Raw genomic sequence first — 21498 nt, 5'->3', positions numbered from 1 at the left:
GAGGCAGGTGTGCATTTCAAAGAAAACAAATCGATAAGTCAAAAAGCACCACCACTAAGTCTAATAACGTCTTTTGATGAATATTTAACGACTACTTTAAGTTTTGTTTTATTAATGTTTTATTAATATTTCATCCAAAAATACCGATTAAATCAAAATTTTAATAAATCATTGTGATTTCGACATTTAGTTTTTGTGATACTATACGCTGTTCTTGCCCTCCGGAGAGAAAACGTCAAATGTTTGACCCCAATCCAATATTACCGGGTATATTTTCTATATTTGTAAGAGCCGGTCAGATTGGATTGGGACAGAATTGTTTTATAAGTTTGGTTGGGGGTATCAGACATAAAAAAGGCGATATTATCATAGTAGACTACTAAACATGTGTTCGACGTGCTTGAAAAAATAAACTTAGCTATGATGCTCATGACTTGATTTAACTTCGTCTTTTGTGATATGTTCTTGTAATGCGTCCACAATAAAGTCAGTTTGTTATTAAGTCCACGGTTAACGTCACTTGCCTATATCACAGACTACGAATGCGATTCGAATCAATTATTCGTACAACGACATTCCACAACATACATAACCTCTTCCGATGTTTTTTTTAATTCGATTTAAAGGATGTTTAACAAATTATCGCCTGCAAATTAATACGACGCAACGGATAGCCCAATTTTGTCAACGTATCGGGCAGCCGGTTCGCAGCAAAAAACCCACCTCTGCGGGCAATGCGGTATTCATTATGCGTTGGAATCGACGACCGTAAAACTGTTTTAACGCTACGCAGGTTCAAAATTTCGCGGACCTGAAACACGTACGGGTCGTGGGCGGCTCGGGCGGAAACGGTTGCATTTCGTTCTTGCAACTGTGGTGCAATGAAAACGCGGGCCCGGACGGCGGCGACGGTGGCAACGGAGGCCACGTCATCTTTGAGGCCTCTTCGCACGTTCGAGATTTAAACCAGATGCCGACCGTGATCGCGGGAGACAGCGGCGTAAAAGGTACCAACAAGGATTGCAATGGCAAAAACGCGCAGCACAAAGTCGTCAAGGTGCCGGTCGGTACTGTCGTAAAAAATGCTGAGGGCAAGGTGGTCTGTGACCTGTGCAAGGAGGGTCTGATGTTTATCGCCGCGAGGGGCGGAGCGGGCGGTAAAGGGAACAGTTTTTTCGTCACCGACGTGGAACAGGCGCCGAAAATCTGCGAATATGGGGCGGAGGGCGAGAACTTGCAGTACACAGTCGAAGTTAAAAGCATAGCGCACGTCGGTTTGGTAATTATCGTCGTTCGTAGACGTCGTTGTAGGTTATAATGATAATTTCCAGATAGGATTGCCCAACGCGGGCAAAAGCACCCTTCTGAGGGCCATTTCGCGGGCGAGGCCAAAGGTCGCCCCCTATCCTTTCACCACGTTGAAGCCCCACTTGGGGATGGTGCAATATGACGATTATGAACAAATCGCAGGTGATTATTCATTTTAGGGAAAAAAGTGGTAGGGTTTAATATGTAGAATTAATATTACACTCTGATTTATATACAAGGTGTTAAAAAAAGCATACTAATTTTTAAATTTTCAAAAACATATAACATTACAGTTATTTTTTACATTAAAGCGAGAATTGTTCAAAAACAAAATCGTCACTTAGTTGTCTGTGCATTGTCATGGAGTCTTTTGTTTCATTATGGCAGTTGTGAATATAACAAAACGTTTTCAATTAAAAAAAAAATCGAATTATTGTTGTATATAAAAAAAAAACATAAAAGCTATGTAGATACAACAGATATAGAAGAACTAATTTATCGAGTAGGAATTGTGCGTCAAATGTTGAAAATGTCCTGCAATTTCCTGAATTTGCAGTTGACGCCCTCTTTTGAACATGTCTAAAAGCTTTCATTATTCAGTTCCAAATCATCAATATTATGTATTTCATTTCTTTGACATGGCATCCAAAGTAAATTTTGTTTTTAAGTTTCTTTACAAAAAGGTGCCTGGAAGAGTAAAATCTGGGCTATTGGCTGGCAATAATATTTTATTTATATTATATAAAATTGTTATTTAAATGTTCTGGTTTATTTAAATAATAATATTTAAAAGGTGCCACAACTGTCAAAATTAAACAAAAGACGCCATGATGTTGCATGTGACGATTTTATTTTTGGAAAATTCTGGCCATAATGTAAAAAATAACTGTAGCATGTTTTTCTCGTATTGGAGGTTTTTTATAATAAAAGAGAACTCCACTACAAGTTATTTATTTAAATAGTGCCATGAGGTTCAGACATAAGCGCGCGAGGTGACTGGCTAAACTCTCTAGACCATAGAATAGGAACACCACAGACCAACCAACAAAACCCTGATGCAACAGTTTTGAAATCAGCATGAAAGGAACTTTTTTTTATGAAATAATATACTGGGCTTCCAATTTTAAGAATATATAATAATAATTAATAAATAAGGATGTAATATTAAGTCCGCACATCAAACCCTTCACCTTTCGCATTAAATTTTTTTTGAAAGTGTAAAATAAAAGTATCAGAGGAGGTAACATTTTATAATGGTCAACCCTTGTACGAGGTGTCCACGATTCGTTGGGTTCGGCGGGTTTCAAGGGAAGATGGAGAAAAATCGATTAATTTTTGACAGATTTTAAAATTTAATTCTGAAAATTCTGCATTACTGCAGAACCTAACCTAACTATTTTGTTTCTCAACATAAAATCATGAAAATTGACATATATATATATATATATATATATATATATATATATATATATATATATATATATATATATATATATATATATATATATATATATATATATATATATATATATATATATATATATATATATATATATATATATATATATATATATATATATATATATATATATATATATATATATATATATATATATATATATATATATATATATATATATATATATATATATATATATATATATATATATATATATATATATATATATATATATATATATATATATATATATATATATATATATATATATATATATATATATATATATATATATATATATATATATATATATATATATATATATATATATAGGCAGTTTCGTACCCTGATCTGAATAAATTAAAGAAAAATATTTATATTATTATATTATTTGTATACGTCAAAAAAGATATTTTAACATTTAGGTAATGTTTTTACAATGTTTGTATTTATCGCAGTATTCATAAAAGTTTTCCAAAATTCTGAACACCCATTAAATTTGGGTGTCTTTCCTGTTCTCCATTTCGATAAAATAAAATATTAATTGATAAATCAAATTTTATGCAAACATCATTAGTTTAATTATAATTATTCTCTCTTATTCTTGATGCATGGTCCGAGTTCTATTACTTCATATCAAAAACGCTATTTTTTATTTTCCCAGAAGTCAGTTAAGATATGTTGCTATAGCGTACATCTTGTAAAATCAAATACATTTAAAAAAGAAAAGCAACGACCTTTGCCTAGTTAATTGGCGCAGTCAGTACGATACTATAATGGTAGTCTAACCAAAACTAACGAAAACTATAATAAACTTTTAAATAGCCTGTAAAACGAGTTAGCTGAAAGCATTTTGAAACAAAATTCTTTATCTCCATCCAGACCTTAATTCGAACGTGTCGAAATGATAAAAAAAAATGTTTGCAAATGTTCTGTCGCAGTGGCCGATTTGCCGGGCCTGGTGCGCGACTCTCACAAAAATCGGGGCCTCGGCATACAGTTTTTGAAGCACACGGAAAGGTGCGCCGCCTTGCTCTACGTGATCGACGTGTCTCTACCGGAGCCGTGGCGCCACCTGGAAATTTTGAGGTTTGAACTGGCCCAGTTTAACGAGAGTTTTGCGAGGAAACCGCAGGTCGTCGTCGCGAACAAGATGGACCTCGCGGACGCCGAAGAAAACTTGCCGGAGCTGAGGTCGCGCATCGACCTGCCGGTGGTACCAATCAGCGCGAAATTCGGTACTAACGTGAGGAAGTTGTTGGAGAAGATGAGGGCGATTTACGACGATAACGTTGGACAGAGTGTAGAATAATTATAACATCGAATACAACATGTTTTAAGTTCGCTTTTGTTGTTATTCCGGGATGTGCGTAGAGAAAATTGATTAAAAAAAAAGAGTTTGAGGTTTCCTGTAAGTTCTGAAAACAGCTGTTATTGTGATGCAAATATAACACACCAGAGTAGCCTTAGCCCATAGCTCGCGCACCCTGTACGATAGACGAAAACGGTAAATGCAAAAATTGTAGCTCTCGACGCGGCCTAAAAATCTAAAAAACCCAAAATCGGCGCCATTTCTAGCGCTTTGTCAGGTACAGCCTACAATTTAATCGGAAAAACAGCAATTTTCAGTTTTTTGGCCATAGCCGGGACAGCCTGTACAGTCTGAACTATTGGGTTGTTCGGAAAGTCATTTCGTTTTTTTTTTGGGAATATGAAAGACAGTTTTCGTATAATGAATAAATATTTTATTAAATTATATATTGGCCATTCTGGTCCAACACCTTTGGCCATCTTTCTGGCAGTAACATAATTCCTTTCTCATAAAAGTTTTGGTCCTTGCTGGCAAAAAACTGGTTCAGGTGGTTTTTGACATCTTCATTTGAGGTAAAGGTTTTGCTATCCAAAAAATTTTGCAGGGACTGGAACAAATAGTAGTCGGAAGGCGCCAGATCTGGAGAATATGGTGGATGTTGCGGTACGTCCCATTCAAGCTGTAAAAGTTTTTGGCGAGTGACCAAACGTGTGTGAGGTCTCGCATTATCCTGGTGGAACACTACACCCTTCCTGTTGATTAATTCGGGCCTCTTCTCTTTAAGTGAATCATTCAATTTGTCCAGTTGATGACAATAGACTTCTGAATTAATCGTTGTATTGTCCGGCAAAAGCTCAAAAAAAACGATTCCTTTGACATCCCACCAAATGGAGAGCATCACCTTTTTTTGGTGAATGTTGGCTTTTGACACGCTTTGAGCCGGTTCATCTTTTCTGCTCCATGACCTCTTGCGTTTAACATTGTTGTATACAACCCATTTTTCGTCCCCAGTAATAATCCGCTTCAAAAATGGATCATTTTCTTGACGTTTGAGGAGCGAATCACACACGTCAACGCGACGACACAAATTTCGCTCCGTAAGGACATGGGGCACCCACACATCGAGCTTCGAGGTTAAGCCCATGCCTTTCAAATGGCCATAAATAGTCGAATTCGACAAATTTAATCTCTCACCAATCTCTCGTGTGGTTATTCGCCGATTTGCATCAACTAATGCCTTTATCGCATCTTTGTCAGCTTCGACCGGCCTTCCACACCGTGGTGCATCTTCGACATCAAAATTGCCGGATCGAAATTTTGCAAACCAGTTCTGGCACTGGCGTACTGTTAACACGCCTTCTCCATACACATCCGTCAATTTTTCTCTCGCTTGGACAGCATTTTTACCTTTTCTGAAGTAAAAAAGTAAAATATGACGAAAATGCTGCTTATTGCTCTCCATATTTAAAAGGGCACCAACCAAAAACTACTGCGTAGAATTAATAGAACTTTTTCACACACAAGCCTTGCAATATCAGCTCTCAAGACATATAATGGTTATGCGGCTTAAGTGTGAAGTTGGTTTCGAAAAAACGTAATTAAGTCCCCTGACGGGAAAAAACGAAATGACTTTCCGAACAACCTTATATATTTTTGGAGTCGTTGCCCTGCGCCTTCCGGCTCAAGAAAACGAGTGTTTCCAATGTAATCAGGCACGAAAAACTTCCTGCAGGTCCGTAACGAAGATCAGAGAACAGACAAAAAAATTAAACTGAATCGATCTGTACCAAACGGCGTAAAAATTATGGCATAAAATAGGGAGATTCTCATCTCTGAAAACCCCCGCATTCAAGTAAATATTTGGAGAAGTAAACTTTAACGCTCTGCGTCTTATGAGCGACATTTTATTAAGACGTATATTATGCTCTTTACCATTACGCCACCTTACGCGGCGAAACAATCACAAAACACGTAAAATATATGTTATAGGTAAAACGAAAAACACAAAAAATCTAAAATTAATTCGACCAGACCAACACAAATTAAAAAGAAACCACACACACATGAACTGGTCAAGAATATACATCAATCTGATGATGACCGTTCGAATGATATCATCTTCAAAAACCTACCGATAGTCCGTTACGGAGAACAGAGAATGGGAAACTCTTTCGAAATAAATATATCAAGTTCAATATCCAGAGTTTTCCTAAACTGGAAGAGTTGCAATGGTAAAACATTCTGAATTTTCACTTTAACATTTCCGGTGCTGACTTTCGTTATTATATTGTTTTTTTTTTCCTCTTTCATTTTCGAGATAGTTTATCAAATTTAAAACCCTTGTTTTTGCTTGAGCTTTTTAAAACCCTTTAATCTTATAGGTTGTTTTTTTCACGCAATGATAATATACGTTTGTCTCATTCGTCTTACGAATTTTATTGGGAGATTACAATTAAACAAACGTGAGATTTATCATTGATAAAGTGTAAAATTATAAAGTAATAAAATGCAATGCTTGCCACTTATTCAGTTTTATTTAAAAATATAATACGAGCAGGAATAAAACTTATATATGGATTAAACAATATTTTCTTATACGGCTTAAATAGTGCTTTTATTAGGCGAATTCGTTGGGCTCGAATTTAATGAGAAAAGGGACAGCATAACGAGTTAATCTTTGTTTGTCTGGACTGTGAAAATATTTATTTTCGAAATGATCTTCGCACAAATACATTCTCGTGTTCGACTCATCCGGGTGCATTATTTTAAACCAACGTTTTCATCTTTCTGGGTCTTTCTCGGGAAACCGAAAAAAGCTCTTATTTTTATATTCCGCCGTTGTGATTTGCCTGTAGTATGGATTATTACATCCTAACGCGACGCAATTGTAAGTTAACCTCCCTATGGACATTGTGACACTGGATTAAAAACACTAGGCATTTTATTTCACTATACCATAACTTCACTTTGGATTTACCTTTGTTTTTGTTTTACTAAGCACGAGGCACAATAAAAACCAAGAGTAGCAAACAAAACGAGTGTTCTGTTTTAAAAAACAAATACGGAGACCACTTGTCTGGAATTTAAATTAATCAAACAAGGTTTCTTCCGCGTATTAACAAGACGACTTCCCTAGTCGCCCCTTTCCAGCAGCCCAGGTGATGCCATATCTTCTTCCTTAAAATCCGTTGGGTAACCATTCAAGCACGTTCGCCCACTCTGATGGCATATAGCGTTGGGTAATTCGAATCAAAGCACAATAGTACAACGCATCAAAGAATCCGCGTAATCTAACATCAGGGGTCAATATTTTAAATCAAAAGTCAAAAAAATTCAAAAGCATTATCAATTTTCTATAATTATAGATCTGGCAAACCGAAGAATGTAACAATGTTTTACCATCGGTCAAAGCTGAAAATTATGCTAGTGTTGGAATCAAAGAATCGTAGTGGATCTGATCAAAGAATCTGTTTAATCCGATTATGAATTCGAATCGTTAAACGGTAGGAATCCAATATCGGCACTCGCACCAAACAAAAGAAAGGCTCCGCTACTTATTCATAAAACCAGTCAATATTTTAAATTAAAATCAATTTTCTCAGAACTGGAACTAATAATTATACATCTTATAAACGGAAGAACAGAACTCCTCTAGGCACTTAAAGAAATATATCTGTGCTCTAAGTTGAAAATAGCGCAAAGAATCGTGCTTCATCGCGATCCCATTATTAATTCGAACCATTAATTGTAGGAACCCAATATCGATGATTCGTCTAGCACTCACAAAAGTAAAAAAAAAAAAATCCCGGAAATGGAATTACTAATGATAGAACTGGCAAACGTACAAAAGCGTCCTTTTGAAAATTTATGAAATCATATTTCATCGGATCAAAAAATCCGCGTAATCCGAATCTAGTATCGGTGTTTCGTCGAGCAATAGGACTATATAAAACATCGCTACCCATGCAAAAAAAGTAAAAAGTTTCTTGAAGCTGTTAGAATGAAGGCCGGATTTTGAACTCTAACAAAAATAAACAAGCGTCCTGTAATCAGCGGTTGAAAATTGAGATAGTGTTGGGTCATTCGAATCAAAAAATTCGAATCATCAAATGAAAACGCTTTATTGAACATAAAAATGTGAACTTACAAAAATAAGGCCTCAGACCGACACTCTGGCGCGCGCGAACTCCTCCGCCAACCGTAAGACCACGCCCACGTCTACGGCGTAGTCGCCGCTAGCCTGCGCAGAGTCGGCTTTGCCGCCGCCCCGCCCTCCTATCTTCTCTGACACCGTTTGCACCCACTCGTTGGCGCGCAGGCCTTTGGCGATGGCGTCGTCCGACGCCCACGCCAAACAGAACATCTTCTTCGCGTCCGTATCGACCGAGACGAAGAGAGCGGCCGAGGTCGACCGCCCCGCCCCCTTGACGTGCTTCAGGGCAGCGCTCAGCGCTTTCGTATTGTTCGAAGCCTTCAGCTCTTCGACGAGGTAAAGCGGATTCGCTTCGAGCAGCTCCTTGACGCGGTCCAGCACTCTGGTGGCGACTTCCGCCTTGTCGGAGCGCTCGCGCTGGTCCAAGTTGAGTTTGAGTTTTTTGAGGGCGGAACACATCTCCTCCCTCTTCCAATAGGAGATGATGGCGTGCGAGATCTCGTCGCTCAGCTCGACGATTTTTTTTACGTGGTCCTTCGAGTCTGCGCCGTTAGGGTCGCAAGCGATTTGAAGGCGGAGGCTCTCTACCCTTGAGTGTTGCGGAGGAGGAAAAGTTATAGGGGCATCTATAGAGTGTCTCAAACTATATCGTCTTGGCTTTTGACGGTAACAAAAAGTAATTACAACAACTAATAATATAATAATAATAATAAATAATAATAATGGTGAACAAGATATGATATGATTGGGTACTCTGAAAAGGAAGCTAGAAGCAGCAGTTGCAAGTTTCAGTAACATCTATCCCTCTTTTAAGTGGAAACGCAAAAGAAATCAAATCCGAAAAAACACTTCATTGTAGTCCAGTGCAGTTGAAGCTTGATTATGTTACCGTATCTTTTTAAAATCATTATCAATGATGCAAAATTGAATTCGCTATACTTCTTAAGTGTCTCGACTAAAAAAGCACATTTAAAATGTTACATGAACTTTAACAAAATAAAATAAACATATTGAGTAATACAAAAGCATTATTTGCAAAACTACTGCACAATTTGTTCCGGAACGTTACCCATGCAATCGAATAATTTGCTCTTTCTGATTGAGTAAATTTTTAGGCGTACTGCGAGTAGTTGTAGTTAAGTTTTAAGGCAATTATAACTTGTTATTGTGTCTTGAGCCTGTAAGTTTAATTAATAATAAAGAAATAAAAAAATACCGTAATTAACGTTAGATCAGAAGTGGGATTAAGGACTCTAGCTCGGACTAACATGACGATGCGATACGGAATTTTCAAAGTTGTCTTTTGAAAATATTCCGGATAACAGTGTCATTGTAATGGACAACGCGAGCTTAGGCACTTGAAAGGTTGCTCGTTTAAAACGAATGTGACAAAAATAAAAGTTCATGTATAGTTAAATTACTTATATTTATATTTTTGTTGGTAGTTTCCATCTCGTTTACTGACTTAGGATTTGTTACTTTCAAGAAACCGATAAAATCGATTTTTAAATTTTTGTCTGTTCTCTGTTCTCCGAAACGGACCTTCGGGAACTTTTTGAAGCCGGATAACATACGAATGGTTGAAACTACCAGCTTTAAATTTTCCATCCTATTAATACTAGACGATGCGCAGCCCGATGCAAAATATTGAGCCGATCAGACGCAGGCGGCCATTTTGTCGGCTATTAGTGGGAAACTCGCTACGAAACAAAGTAAGTGTTCGAAATTTCGAACTATCGAGTTCAAATTCGGCAGGAATTTGGAATTATGTCTCCATATTAAACCAATCTTTTTATTTACTATTTTTGTCAATCATACAGGGTTCGCGATATACGGGTTCGAAATCGATTGCTTGGATTTAATATTACCTCGTAACTCGACTACCTATTACACTGGGTGCTCGCAAAATATTAATGTTTGTGATAGTGATAACTATGATCAAAAGCCGCGACGATATACTTAGAGACAAAGTATACAACGTGACGTCGTCGACCAAAAATATAGTGCATTTATTGCTTTGACGTTTTAAGTATTTTTTATAGTAACCTTAACCACAGACCTTGGCAGGACCGTGGTAAAACCCATCCCCACAGATGTTTGTTCTGCATTAAGTAGGTCTGCTTCATATAAAATTGTGTTGTGACGCTACTGATCCAGGTATATAAATGAGCCTCAGCTTATACAGGGTGTCCCAAATAGGTACTGCCGTTTTGGCGAATTCAATTAACAAAATCTTTTCAAATGGAACATAATTTTATGCAAAATTTGAATAGGAATTTCCTATTTTAACCAAGAATTCCAAAAATGTCAAAATACACAGGGTGTTCCATTTAAAATAACAAAGTGGATGCCGGGGGGGGGGGGTATTTTTGGGACACCCTGTATCAACATAATTATAATATTTTAAATCTAATTTAAATTTAAGGAGAGTCCAAGAAACTTTATTTCGTATCTCCTATGGAGTTCCGGATTGTTACCGTAGTTAGATAAATTCCTAGAACGGTCCTTGAATGGTCATGGGTAAGGGTCTGCTCAATAGGGTGTTCTATAAGGGGCTACGGTTTTGGTGTAATAAACAGTAGGCAAACTTAATCACGGGGTCGGTTGTAAAAGCACTATATTTCTGGTCGAAGTATACCTTTTCTCGAACTGTTCGGTGGTCGCGAGGGCTTGGGTCGCCTCCGCACCCGTCACTGCCACAATCCTGCGGATGCCCTTCGCTACCGCTTCCTCGCTAGTGATGACGAAGTCGCCGATGTGTGCGGTACGGTGCACGTGGGTGCCGCCGCAGAACTCTATCGAGTACTCGTCCCACGCGAGATTGAACGGATCTTTTTGCAGGTCTTCGACGGGCACGCCTACGTGGAAAAACCAAGTATCACCTACGTGGTACGTGCGACAACGGGCGGCAAAATTCAAAAAAGTGAGGTTAATAGTTGTTTTTATTACAGTATTATATTTTGTCATTTCATTGGGAAATTAATTTAACGAGGAAAAACGTTATTTTCCATCGAGTGCGCACGCTTCAACTAAAGGATTCTGCAAAATAACGTCAACAAAAAGAGGTACGAAAAGTTCCTATTAAATACATTGACAACACCGAGTAGGAAGTACCCATTATAAAATGCAGATAGTCTACATTACTCTTTATACACTAGCCTTTATCAAGTGAAGACAGTTTACAATATTCGTTATTAACTGTAGTCAGTCTACACTACTATGAAGTAGAGACAGGCTACACTACTCTTAATTATGTGTAGAGAGTCTACACTACCCGTTTTCAAGTATAGACAGTCTACACTACCCGTTATCCAGTATAGACTTGGAAACGGATAGTGCTGGAGCTTTCCAAAACGTTGTGTGTCAAAATAAAATAAAGTCAACGGAAGTTTGACAATCTATTAGTATTTTAACTGAACTACTGTCTGCTACCAAATTGAAGCAAAAGTAATGTCAGCGTGGGTAAACTTGGAGTCAACGCAAGCGCTCAATAATAAGCCGTTTGTGGTGTTGGAAAATATGGAAAGAATGTGAAGTTAGGAAGTAGTACTCACCAACCGACACTACCCTCACGGGATCGGGGTAAGTTTCGCCGAAAACCGCGCGTAGCCCCGTTATGAGCGTCGCCTCGCCCAAGTTGACGTCCTTGGTGTACACCTGGTGGTCCTGGGCGATCACCTGCCGCGACGCCAGCTCCACCCCCTTGACTTGGTCGACTTGCATCGCGCCCTTGTTGGTAAAATCGAACCTGAATCGTTCGGGGGCGACGAGGGAGCCCCGTTGGTCGACGTCGGGGCCGAGCACCTTCCTCAGCGCGAAGTTGAGCACGTGCGTGCCGGTGTGGTTGCTCATGATCGAGCGCCGCCTCGCGGTGTCCACGTGCAAACTGACCCTGTCGCCGGTTTTCAGTACGCCGAAGACGTTTCCCACGTGGACGACGTAGCCGCCGCGCACCTGGACGTTCTTGACGGCGAACTCGGTGCCAGGGTCGTTGACCTTGACCATATACCCTATATGGACGCGAAACGACTTTGAACGAAAGAGGGAACTGGGCGGTTTTTTTAAACCCTCTTCCAGTAGAAACGTTTATGCGATGCGAGAAAAAAAAATGATCGCTTTTCCGGCATTTCCGTAGAATATAGACAAAAGGTTATATTATGTTACTTTAAATTTCTCATGATTTTCTGACTTTTCGCTTATTTTCCGGCTTCCCGTTACGGGACGGAGGAAAAATTTACTGGGGGAAATTGATAGTTTTAACAGACTTTAACCGGCTGCAAAAGTTCAAACCGCTACGACCGCTTTTAAAGTTGGGATTTTCCACCGCATTTCAGGCTTGCTCTGTAATAGTTACAGAAAAGTTTATTTGGTAAAAAATGATGGTTTGCCACGTTTTACTTACTCCCATACAAAACTGAAACCGCTAAAATAACTTAAATATATAAATAAATATATGTTCTGCTGTGGCATGTTCTGCCTGCAAAATTTGGAACCGGAATTGTTCGACTTCTCCATCCACTTCCCGATTTCCCTAACGAGACAGAGAAAACTTTGTTTCACAAAAAAATGATCGTTTTGGTATGTTATACCTGCCTGCAAGATTTGAAACCGCTAAAATAATTTAATAACTTTTCCACCAATTTTCCGATTTCCCTTACGAGATATAGAAAACTTTTATTGACAAAAAATCATCGTTTTGGCACGTTCTAACTACCTGCGAAATTTGAAACTGCTTGAAATCCCTTTGACTTTTCCGCCCATTTTCCGGCTTTCCCTTACGAGTTGGGGAACAATTTATTGACCAAATAATAATTCTTTTGACGCGTTCCAACTGCCCGGAAAATTCGAACTTGTTACAACCATTTTTAATTTTTCAACTTTTTCACCACTTTCCCGGCCCTTCCGACCAAAGAACTCACCCGTATCGTAGATCTGACCGCCCTGCTCCGCGTAAAAGTTGGTCCGGTTCAATAACACGCCGCAATCGTCGTTTACCATCGCCGCCTGGACGAACACGCCGTCTTGACGCAAGGCTATGACCGTCGCGACGCACTCCTTGAAGTTGTATCCGGCGTCGTTCGCCTCGTACGCGTATTTGGGCGAGTCGTCGGTGGGCGGGATGTCGTCATTTTTAAGCTTGTTTATCGCGTAGACGTCGAGGTCAGTCGTGTCGGGCACGCCCACGCCTCTCGCCTGCGAATACGCGCATTACCGAATGGGCGGAGCTTATTTTTCTTTTTGCGAATTAAACGAAGATTAACGCGTCTATCGGACGTCAATCTACCGTTAAAGCGAGTTATTGCGACAAATGATACGAAAACGCTTGTAGTTTTGTTTTATCCCGCCCCTATACATTATTTTTGCAACTACAGACCCATACTTAACCTAAGCCGTATTCCCAAACTCTTCGATACGACAGTTGCTGAATATTTCAAGTCTATTTTTTCAGCTCAATAATAATTGGTCCACAGCATCGAATCTGGTTACTTATATTGACCATCTGTAGCGTGTCTTGGATGGGGAGGTGTCTACACCGACAATTACATTTGACAGGGTCTATTGTTTAATAAATTGAAAGCAGCTGGTATTCGGGGAATTCGTCTAGAGTGAATAACTACCTGAATAATACATTTCCAGTTGTCAACAGAAATAACGACTGGTGTACCACAGGGATCCCACCTGGGTCCCTTATGTTTTGGTTAGTTTGGGTGACCTCGACAGATTTACAATGTGGTGTGAACTCAATGCGATGGATCTAAAGGTAGCGAGGTTCTCCAGAATGCTAAATATGCAAGACTTCATTACAAGAACAACATGAGACTTCACAAGTATATCTAGATTAGATTAGGACCGAGCTAGTACAAAGAAAATTTCTGAGGTTTGGCTTATAAATCAAACATTTCCCTAATAGGAGATTTGAACTTGACATTTTACACTTTGTATTTGTATTGTATTTTATTAAAAAAATAAAAATCATTGTTTTTTTTTAACTTTTGATTTTTTTTATTTTAATTATTTTTTTTAATTTCATAAGAATATGTATCCTTTTTTTAGCAATTACAAAATATTTTTATGCCATTATAAACAATATAGTACAATAAACACACGAAGAGCATTAGGTGAAAATATTTAAATTACGTTAAAATAACAGATCGAAATATATCTGAGCGTAGAGCGATTTGAAAAATCTGCAAGAAAGAAATACAGATAGATAGTTCAAAGATAAAGCACGCCATGATGTTGTTTTATAATTACTTATTTCATTTTAAATTAACTTTCCATCTCATAAAAGGTAGAAGTATGTCTTGTCCTTTTTGCCTTTTCTTGCCAAAATTAATTTCCTTGGTTAAAACAAAGGTCACTTAAGTATAAAATTTTTCTTTAAATATGAATTCTAGAGATTTATTCAATTTGTTAAAGTGTGTAGTATAGAGTCGACTTTTTTCAAAATTTCCAAGTATTAGTGCCTTGGCTTTTTAAAAAATACCTAATGCTACCAACAAGTGACTTAAATTCAACAACTTAATATATTTTTTGCCCTAAAATTTATATCTGAATAAATATATAGGGTGTTCCATTTGAAAATCTTGAGATTTTGTTTTTGGGACAGCCTGTATAAGCTGAGGCGCATCTGTCAAACTGATTGAGTAGTGTATCATCTCCTTAGTCTGTGGTTAAATTTTCGTTGAAATACCTGGATCAGTAGTGTAACAATAAAAATTTATATGGGGCAATTATGAAAAAAAAAAAAAAAAAAAAAAAAAAACACACACACACACACACAAGCCCAATTTCTGCCTAAACTATGCAAAATTCGGATAGGAACTTCTTAATGGACCTTTATTTTAACCAAAGATTTCAAAAAAGTCGAAATATACAGGGTGTCCCAATTAAAATGACAAAGATCATGTCGTGGAAGTCTGTATGAACGTGTATGTTTTAATTCTTTAGGAAAGTCCAAAAGACTTTTGGATCGTTTAATTTGGTTTAATTTATTTTTTAAATAAAGTTTGCCGTATTAATTTAATAAAATCCAATAAATATTTTACTAATTTTTTAAAGCAAAATTGCTCGCGTATTTGATATTGCTACTACATCGTCTACTACAAGAAAAAAACTAAAAAGTAGCCTAAGCCGAGTAGTTTCGTAATGCGAACATCAACCGATGAAAAAGAAAAGATTGACAAACAAATAGCAAAGGCAATTTTTGCTACTAATTCGAACTTCGATGCATTGAAGACCTGGTTATATGGTTATATATCAAGAAAAACGTTACCAACAAGCCTTTTAGATGACATCTACGAGGAGGAAGAGGCAAAATGTTTTTCTTCTTTGTCAAGACAATGTGTGAATATGCCTATTGACGAAACTACGCACAAACGACTCGGGCAGAAGAAAAAAAAAAAAAACGCGAACCTTACCCGCGAGCGTTGCTGCGCCATCTTCTGCTCCTCCGCGAACGCCGCCATGTCGACGCGACAGCCCTTCTCCTGCGCCATGAGCTGCACCAGGTCGACGGGGAAGCCGTAGGTGTCGTAGAGGCGCCACGCGAGCTGACCGGACACTCTGCAGTTAGGCTTCTTGATGACCGCGTTGAGCAACCTACGCCCCCTGGACAGCGTCTTCAAGAACTGCCGTTCCTCCTCGTCGATGATGTCCATGACGCGTTGCGGATCTTTCTTTAGCTCGGGGAAGGTGTCGCCCAAAATTTCGATCACCGTACAAACGAGGCTACTGAAGAAGCCCGGTTTCGCGTCGAGTTTTTCGATGGCGTAGCGCACGCCCCGCCTCAATATACGTCTCAGGACGTAACTAAAATGGAAGGTATTAAAGGGGCTGTATTTTTGGGGGGTTTTAAGCGCGTACCCCCTTCCGGTGTTGTCCGGATAACCGCCGTCCGATAAGGCGATGGTTAGTGTCCTCGCGTGGTCGGCCAACACCCTGTACGCCATGTCGATTTTGTCCGGGTCGTGGTAGCCGACGCGTCCGCGGTAGGGCGGCGCCCCCGTGCCCTTTTCGATCGCCTCGAAAATCGGTACGAACAAGTCCGTGTCGTAATTAGACCTGAGAGAATATCAGTAACCGCCATCATGTATATTCCGTAAACTAACCAGAATTGTCGGACTTAGCAGTGTAGGTAATGAAGAGAAATAAATGTTTCATTTAAATTGGAGAAGAACAAATTTATCAATTTTTCAAAGAAACTTCCACGTTTCAGAAGGTTTGATAACACGCAAGAACTTTAGTTTTATCGAATACATGTAAGAAAATTGGCGCAGATTCATATTTTGGAGATAAAAATTTGTTCAAGCTCCAATTTTGCAGGCAGCACAGTACAAGAGAAAGAGAGAGAGCTTAGCTGGGCAGTACAGTACAAACAATTTGTTGCTATTGCAGTTGACCATCTGTTTACACCTTTTATTTACCCTTAGTGTTCCAAGTAGTCGGCAAAGTTCGTTCTTGAAAATGGCTGCTGTTCATGAATTTGTTGGGAAAAAAAAGACATCATTCATTGGCTTATGGCATCAGAAATATGTGAATTTGTGTGTTTGTATGCTTCAACTATTTCATTTTGGTTGGATTCCTTGCGGAAAGGGGTCCATTGTCATGTTCAATCAAAATTAATTCACTGTGTGGACGACTTGTATAATTGTTATATTGAAAACACACCACAAAAAAATATCGAAGAAAATATCCACAAAGAAAAATTCCTGATAAAGCAATTGTTTGGTTATTTATTATCTACCTTTTTCCACATTTTATGCACTTTTTTTTATTATTTCACTGACTGACTAACCCAGAATGTTATAACAAGCACAATAGGAAAAGTGAGTTTATAGAGTTACAAGTCCTAAAGAGACGTTTTTACCGTTTGTTTTGCACGACAGACACCAACCGCTCCAGGCCCAGACCGCAATCGATGTGCTTTTTGGGTAGCGGTTTCAATGTTTTGTCCGGTTCCCTGTTGTACTGGATGAACACAAGGTTCCATATTTCAAGCACGTCTGGATTGTCCCTGTTGACCAGATCCGGCACCTCTCTTCCGCCTATCCTGTCATAATGTAATTCTGAACAGGGACCGCAAGGTCCCGTCTCGCCCATCTCCCAAAAATTGACTCTCATAGCTCCCGGCAACACGTGCGTTGGTTTCACTCCCAGGCTTAACCATATCTGAAGATTGTTTTTATGAGGATCAGGCTTCGGCTAAGAACCCAGCATTTACCTGTTTGCATTCCTCGTCAGGTTCGAGCTTGGCCCACGGGTCCCCTCTAAAATATGTAACATACAACCTGTCTGCGGGTAACTTCAGCTTTTCCGTTAGAAATTCCCACGCCCACGCGCACATCTCCTTCTTAAAGTAGTCGCCGAACGACCAGTTGCCCAACATCTCAAAAAATGTGTGATGGTACACGTCCTTGCCGACATCGTCCAAGTCGTTGTGTTTGCCCCCGGCCCGGATGCACTTCTGGGTGTTGACGGCGCGCACCAATTTAGCCAAATCACTATTCGGAAGAGCGGTGTCGAGGAAAATAGGCTTGAACTGGTTCATGCCCGCGTTGGTGAAAAGCAACGTCGGATCGTCCAGAGGGATCGTCGAAGATGAATGAACGTACGTGTGACCTTTTTCCTTGAAGAAGTCGATGTAGAGATTCCGTATCTCCTTCGAAGTTAGATTGGTGTTCATTGCGGTGTAGGTTTCACAGTCTGCAAGTACATATGGTAAAAGGGGCGACTTTAAACGGTGGTCCGAACGTATAAGGGATAAGGGCGAGTGCGGTTTCCAACTCTTACGTACCTGCAGTTTTTTTCAAAAATTAACTAATAATACGCCAATTTTAAACTATGACCTCAAATAAAAAGCTCTTAGCGTGAATCAGAAAAAGGAATTTCTCTTGACACGTTGCGCGCCCGCTCGCCTTGCGTCTCACGCTACCGTTAAACGGCCTGCGTATTTTTCTAGTCTGTGACCGTTTTTGACATCGGTAGTGATGAAAATATTATACATCTTTTTCAATATACGATTCAGACAATAGGTGAAACGTTAAATTCATTTAACAAACATTCGAGGCCCACAGAAGATAAATCGGTTCAAACATAACGCCAATTGACAGTACGCTACATAACCTAACTTTTGAGATTGTTAATGTAAACTAAATATTTATCTAATGTCCCTCTACGACGATTACGACGTTAAAACCACGGTTCCCGACAAAGTCCAGGGATGGTCCTCGGGCATCAAACTGTTGCAGTCGCAGCTGCAGTTGAAAAAAGCGACGGTGACGCAGCCAAAGCGCGACGCCGCCAGGAAAGTCAGTTTGGCGCCGGTGATCGACTTGAAATCGAAACGAGACGACGACGACGTCCACCAACCGTTCCCCAAACCGAAGCCGGAGTCCAGGTTGCCAATAATCAGCAGCGGCGGCACATACGGGTTGGAGTACGACTGGAAAGTGGTCGACGAATATGACCCGACGTGGCCCAACGAATACGAAAAGGTTGTCAAGGAAATGCGCGATCAGAGGGACAAGGAGAGCGAGAAGGAGGAGAAACGGAAGGAGAAGAAACGAAAGAGCAGGTTTAGCGATCCGGACGATAGTCCGCCTCGATCTTCGGCACCTCCGGTCCCGCAGATGGCGCAGCCGCCCGTCGCTAGCGGTTTCGCGGGTCGCTGGGCGGACGACGAAGAGGAGCCCGCTCCTAAAACACCCAGACCTTCGGGCGGGGTCGCCATAGCGCCCCCGCCCAGCCTTCAAGAAGCTTCCGCTGATTCTGTACCTATCGTGCCAAGCAAACCGCAACCTCCTAGCTATGGTGGATCAGTGGCGGCGAAAATTATGGCGAGGTACGGGTTTAAAGAGGGCCAGGGCTTGGGAAGAATGGAACAGGGAATGTCGAGCGCCCTGCTGGTGGAGAAAACTTCGAAAAGGGGTGGTCGGATAGTCCACGAGAAGGACATAATGCCGCCTCCGCCGCCGATCGAGCCCGCCCAGAATGTGAATAATCCGCCGATAACGGAGATTATGAAGAATCCGAGCAAGGTGGTGCTTTTGAAGAACATGGTGGGGCCCGGCGAAGTGGACGACGATCTGGAGCCCGAAGTGAAGGACGAGTGCAATACGAAATATGGGCCGGTCGCTAGCTGTATCATTCACGAAATCCCGCACACGGACCCCGAGGAGGCCGTCAGGATATTTGTTGAATTTCAGAGGATCGAGAGCGCGATAAAAGCAGTGGTCGACTTGAACGGCAGGTTCTTCGGCGGCCGACAAGTCAAAGCTAATTTTTACGATACCGAAAAGTTCGACAACTTACAGCTCGTAGATTAGATTACTCGTTTTCTATTTATTACCTGTGCCCAATAAAGGTTATGTTATGTAAATGAAAATTTGGTCTCGCATGGCAATAAATTATGCGCGATGTTTTAAAGCGAATGCGGAAAACATTAGGGTATTTTATTATATAAACGTTTGGTTAGTTAAAACGTTACCTTCATTAAAAACATTTTATTTAAGTGATATTACGTGCTGAGTATGGTAATGTAGAGAAATCGTTTTAGACATCCCCAGATAAAATAAACCAAAGGATATAGGTAAATCTGCCGATCGAGGCGGCGCATGATAAAACCCACTATTAATATCGAGCAGTTTTCATACGCACAATTTAATATTAGTGTAATAAGAAATGTAAAGTGACAGCGGCCCACTAGATTGTTTTTATCTCCTTATGGACTACTTTAGATTTTATTTGGAAACCGCATTATGAAAAAAGTAGTTTCCAAACAAGACATTCAATTTTAACCCTATCTTTTAACATGTTTTGAAAAATCCTGTACACAGTAATATAAATAATTGAATTAAGTATAAACTTACAGCTACTAGATTAAAAAATTACTGTTTTTTTTATTTATCAATTACTTATCCAATGCATTAAAATGAGAAACCACCATTTTAGGACAAATTTTTATTTAAAACTTGGTCTCGCAAGGTATAAATTATTTTACAAAAATATAGAGAGATACGAGGAAAAATTATATACAGTAAATATCATGGTCGTATAAATTTGGTTGAGAACACAGAGTTATGCACAGAATGTTTCTGTTAATTATTGGTGTCAAAAATTAAAACAAATTTTATTAATATCTGTGCATGACATTAACCTCAAATCACAAACGACAGAGGGCGTGTATTTCCATGAAAGACCAGACATAGAGCAATGCATCTTTCAAATAACATGGAAGATATCTGCTAAATAGGAAAGTAGATTGACATTTTGTGGCAAGAATTTACCGGTAAAGTTTGTAAAAAAATACAAGACAAAGGAATGTGTGAATACTTATAAGTTTTAAGATCACAAGAGTAAAAACCATAGGTTTTGGTCATTGCTATAATTGACCGATATGTTTTCTTGGGCAAGATGGGAATGGCAGATGACCTAAAGACGACTAGTGATTTTTCGGAAGCGTCTTTACAGGCGACTGAGGGGCGGATCTAAAAAAAAAAACAAAGCAGCTAGTCCAGGCTCCAGGTGTGATAATTTTTACTTACTGACTATCTAAGTCATGTTCAACCTTGTACTGTTCGATAAATTTGTTGATGTCAATATGAGTGATCAACTGCAACAAATAGCGATAAACGCCCACAAAAGCAAAGTTAAAAGTTAAAAACCTTCGATGGTTGCAAGAACCGACTCGGTATCCGAGAAATAAAACTCGAATCGTGTTTTGGACCGAAGCCGAGCCCCAACAGCACGGCCTCGGGATCGGGTTTGCGTAACTCCAAAACTGACTCGACGCTGCTGCAGTGACTGTCGTCCGACTGCACGGAACTGTCTCTCTGCAGATACTTCTGCCTGTTGATTAAGGTCTGCTGCGTGGCGTAAATGTTTTGCAACGACGACCTCTGATTTTGCATGGATTCCAACCACTGCTGCGTCAATTGAGACGTCTGCATCAGCATCGTTTCGGGCGAGGTTGTTTTCCTAAAAAAAAAAAATTGCAGGAGACCAATTTAAATCCGTGCCGACGTTTGCCGTCCCACTTATCCATAAGACGATCCTGAGTCGCGATAAATCCTTTTTTATCGGAAAATATTTCAACTCGCTCTCGAACGAACATTACACATCTCCACCGACTGGACTAACACTCAATCATTTGTAACCCTTAAAATCAGTTGACGCAATTGTTAACGTCAACAAAATTTATAGCAATATATTCAGTGGTCTGTGACTGGCCCGCTGGTGAACTTAGCATCTGAAGTCTAATCGTTA

The 21498-nt window shown here is 39.6% G+C and overlaps 4 protein-coding genes across 4 annotated transcripts; 2 read left to right on the top strand and 2 right to left on the bottom strand.

The window, feature by feature from the left end:
- Positions 1–239: 239 nt before the first annotated feature.
- LOC132696416 (mitochondrial ribosome-associated GTPase 2) lies at positions 240–4249 on the top strand. The gene is made up of 4 exons (XM_060661229.1): positions 240–739; positions 794–1279; positions 1332–1470; positions 3709–4249. Exons 1-4 carry the CDS (start codon positions 602–604, stop codon positions 4077–4079), a joined length of 1134 nt encoding a protein of 377 aa, XP_060517212.1. The 5' UTR covers positions 240–601; the 3' UTR covers positions 4080–4249.
- Positions 4250–8184: 3935 nt separating this feature from the next.
- On the bottom strand, positions 8185–18177 carry LOC132696414 (alanine--tRNA ligase, cytoplasmic). Its single transcript, XM_060661227.1, has 9 exons — positions 18029–18177; positions 17456–17937; positions 17102–17403; positions 16099–16296; positions 15654–16044; positions 13152–13425; positions 11787–12242; positions 10871–11090; positions 8185–8821 (listed from the first exon to the last, which is right to left on the bottom strand). The coding sequence occupies exons 2-9, from the start codon at positions 17915–17917 to the stop codon at positions 8239–8241; spliced, it is 2886 nt and encodes a 961-aa protein (XP_060517210.1). The 5' UTR covers positions 17918–17937; positions 18029–18177; the 3' UTR covers positions 8185–8238.
- Positions 18178–18272: 95 nt separating this feature from the next.
- On the top strand, positions 18273–20017 carry LOC132696415 (splicing factor 45). Its single transcript, XM_060661228.1, has one exon. The coding sequence runs from the start codon at positions 18399–18401 to the stop codon at positions 19557–19559; it is 1161 nt and encodes a 386-aa protein (XP_060517211.1). The 5' UTR covers positions 18273–18398; the 3' UTR covers positions 19560–20017.
- A 173-nt stretch (positions 20018–20190) lies between these two features.
- LOC132697496 (protein ITPRID2) lies at positions 20191–21452 on the bottom strand. Its single transcript, XM_060663081.1, has 4 exons — positions 21270–21452; positions 20898–21210; positions 20778–20845; positions 20191–20720 (listed from the first exon to the last, which is right to left on the bottom strand). The coding sequence occupies exons 1-4, from the start codon at positions 21344–21346 to the stop codon at positions 20675–20677; spliced, it is 504 nt and encodes a 167-aa protein (XP_060519064.1). The 5' UTR covers positions 21347–21452; the 3' UTR covers positions 20191–20674.
- Positions 21453–21498: the final 46 nt, after the last annotated feature.

The sequence above is a fragment of the Cylas formicarius genome, unplaced genomic scaffold (genome assembly GCF_029955315.1).
Source record: "Cylas formicarius isolate icCylForm1 unplaced genomic scaffold, icCylForm1.1 PGA_scaffold_1__22_contigs__length_36826433, whole genome shotgun sequence".
NCBI classification, from domain to species: domain Eukaryota; kingdom Metazoa; phylum Arthropoda; class Insecta; order Coleoptera; family Brentidae; genus Cylas; species Cylas formicarius.
Note: the sequence above shows the minus strand (reverse complement) of the source record. Positions and strands in the feature narration are given on the sequence as shown.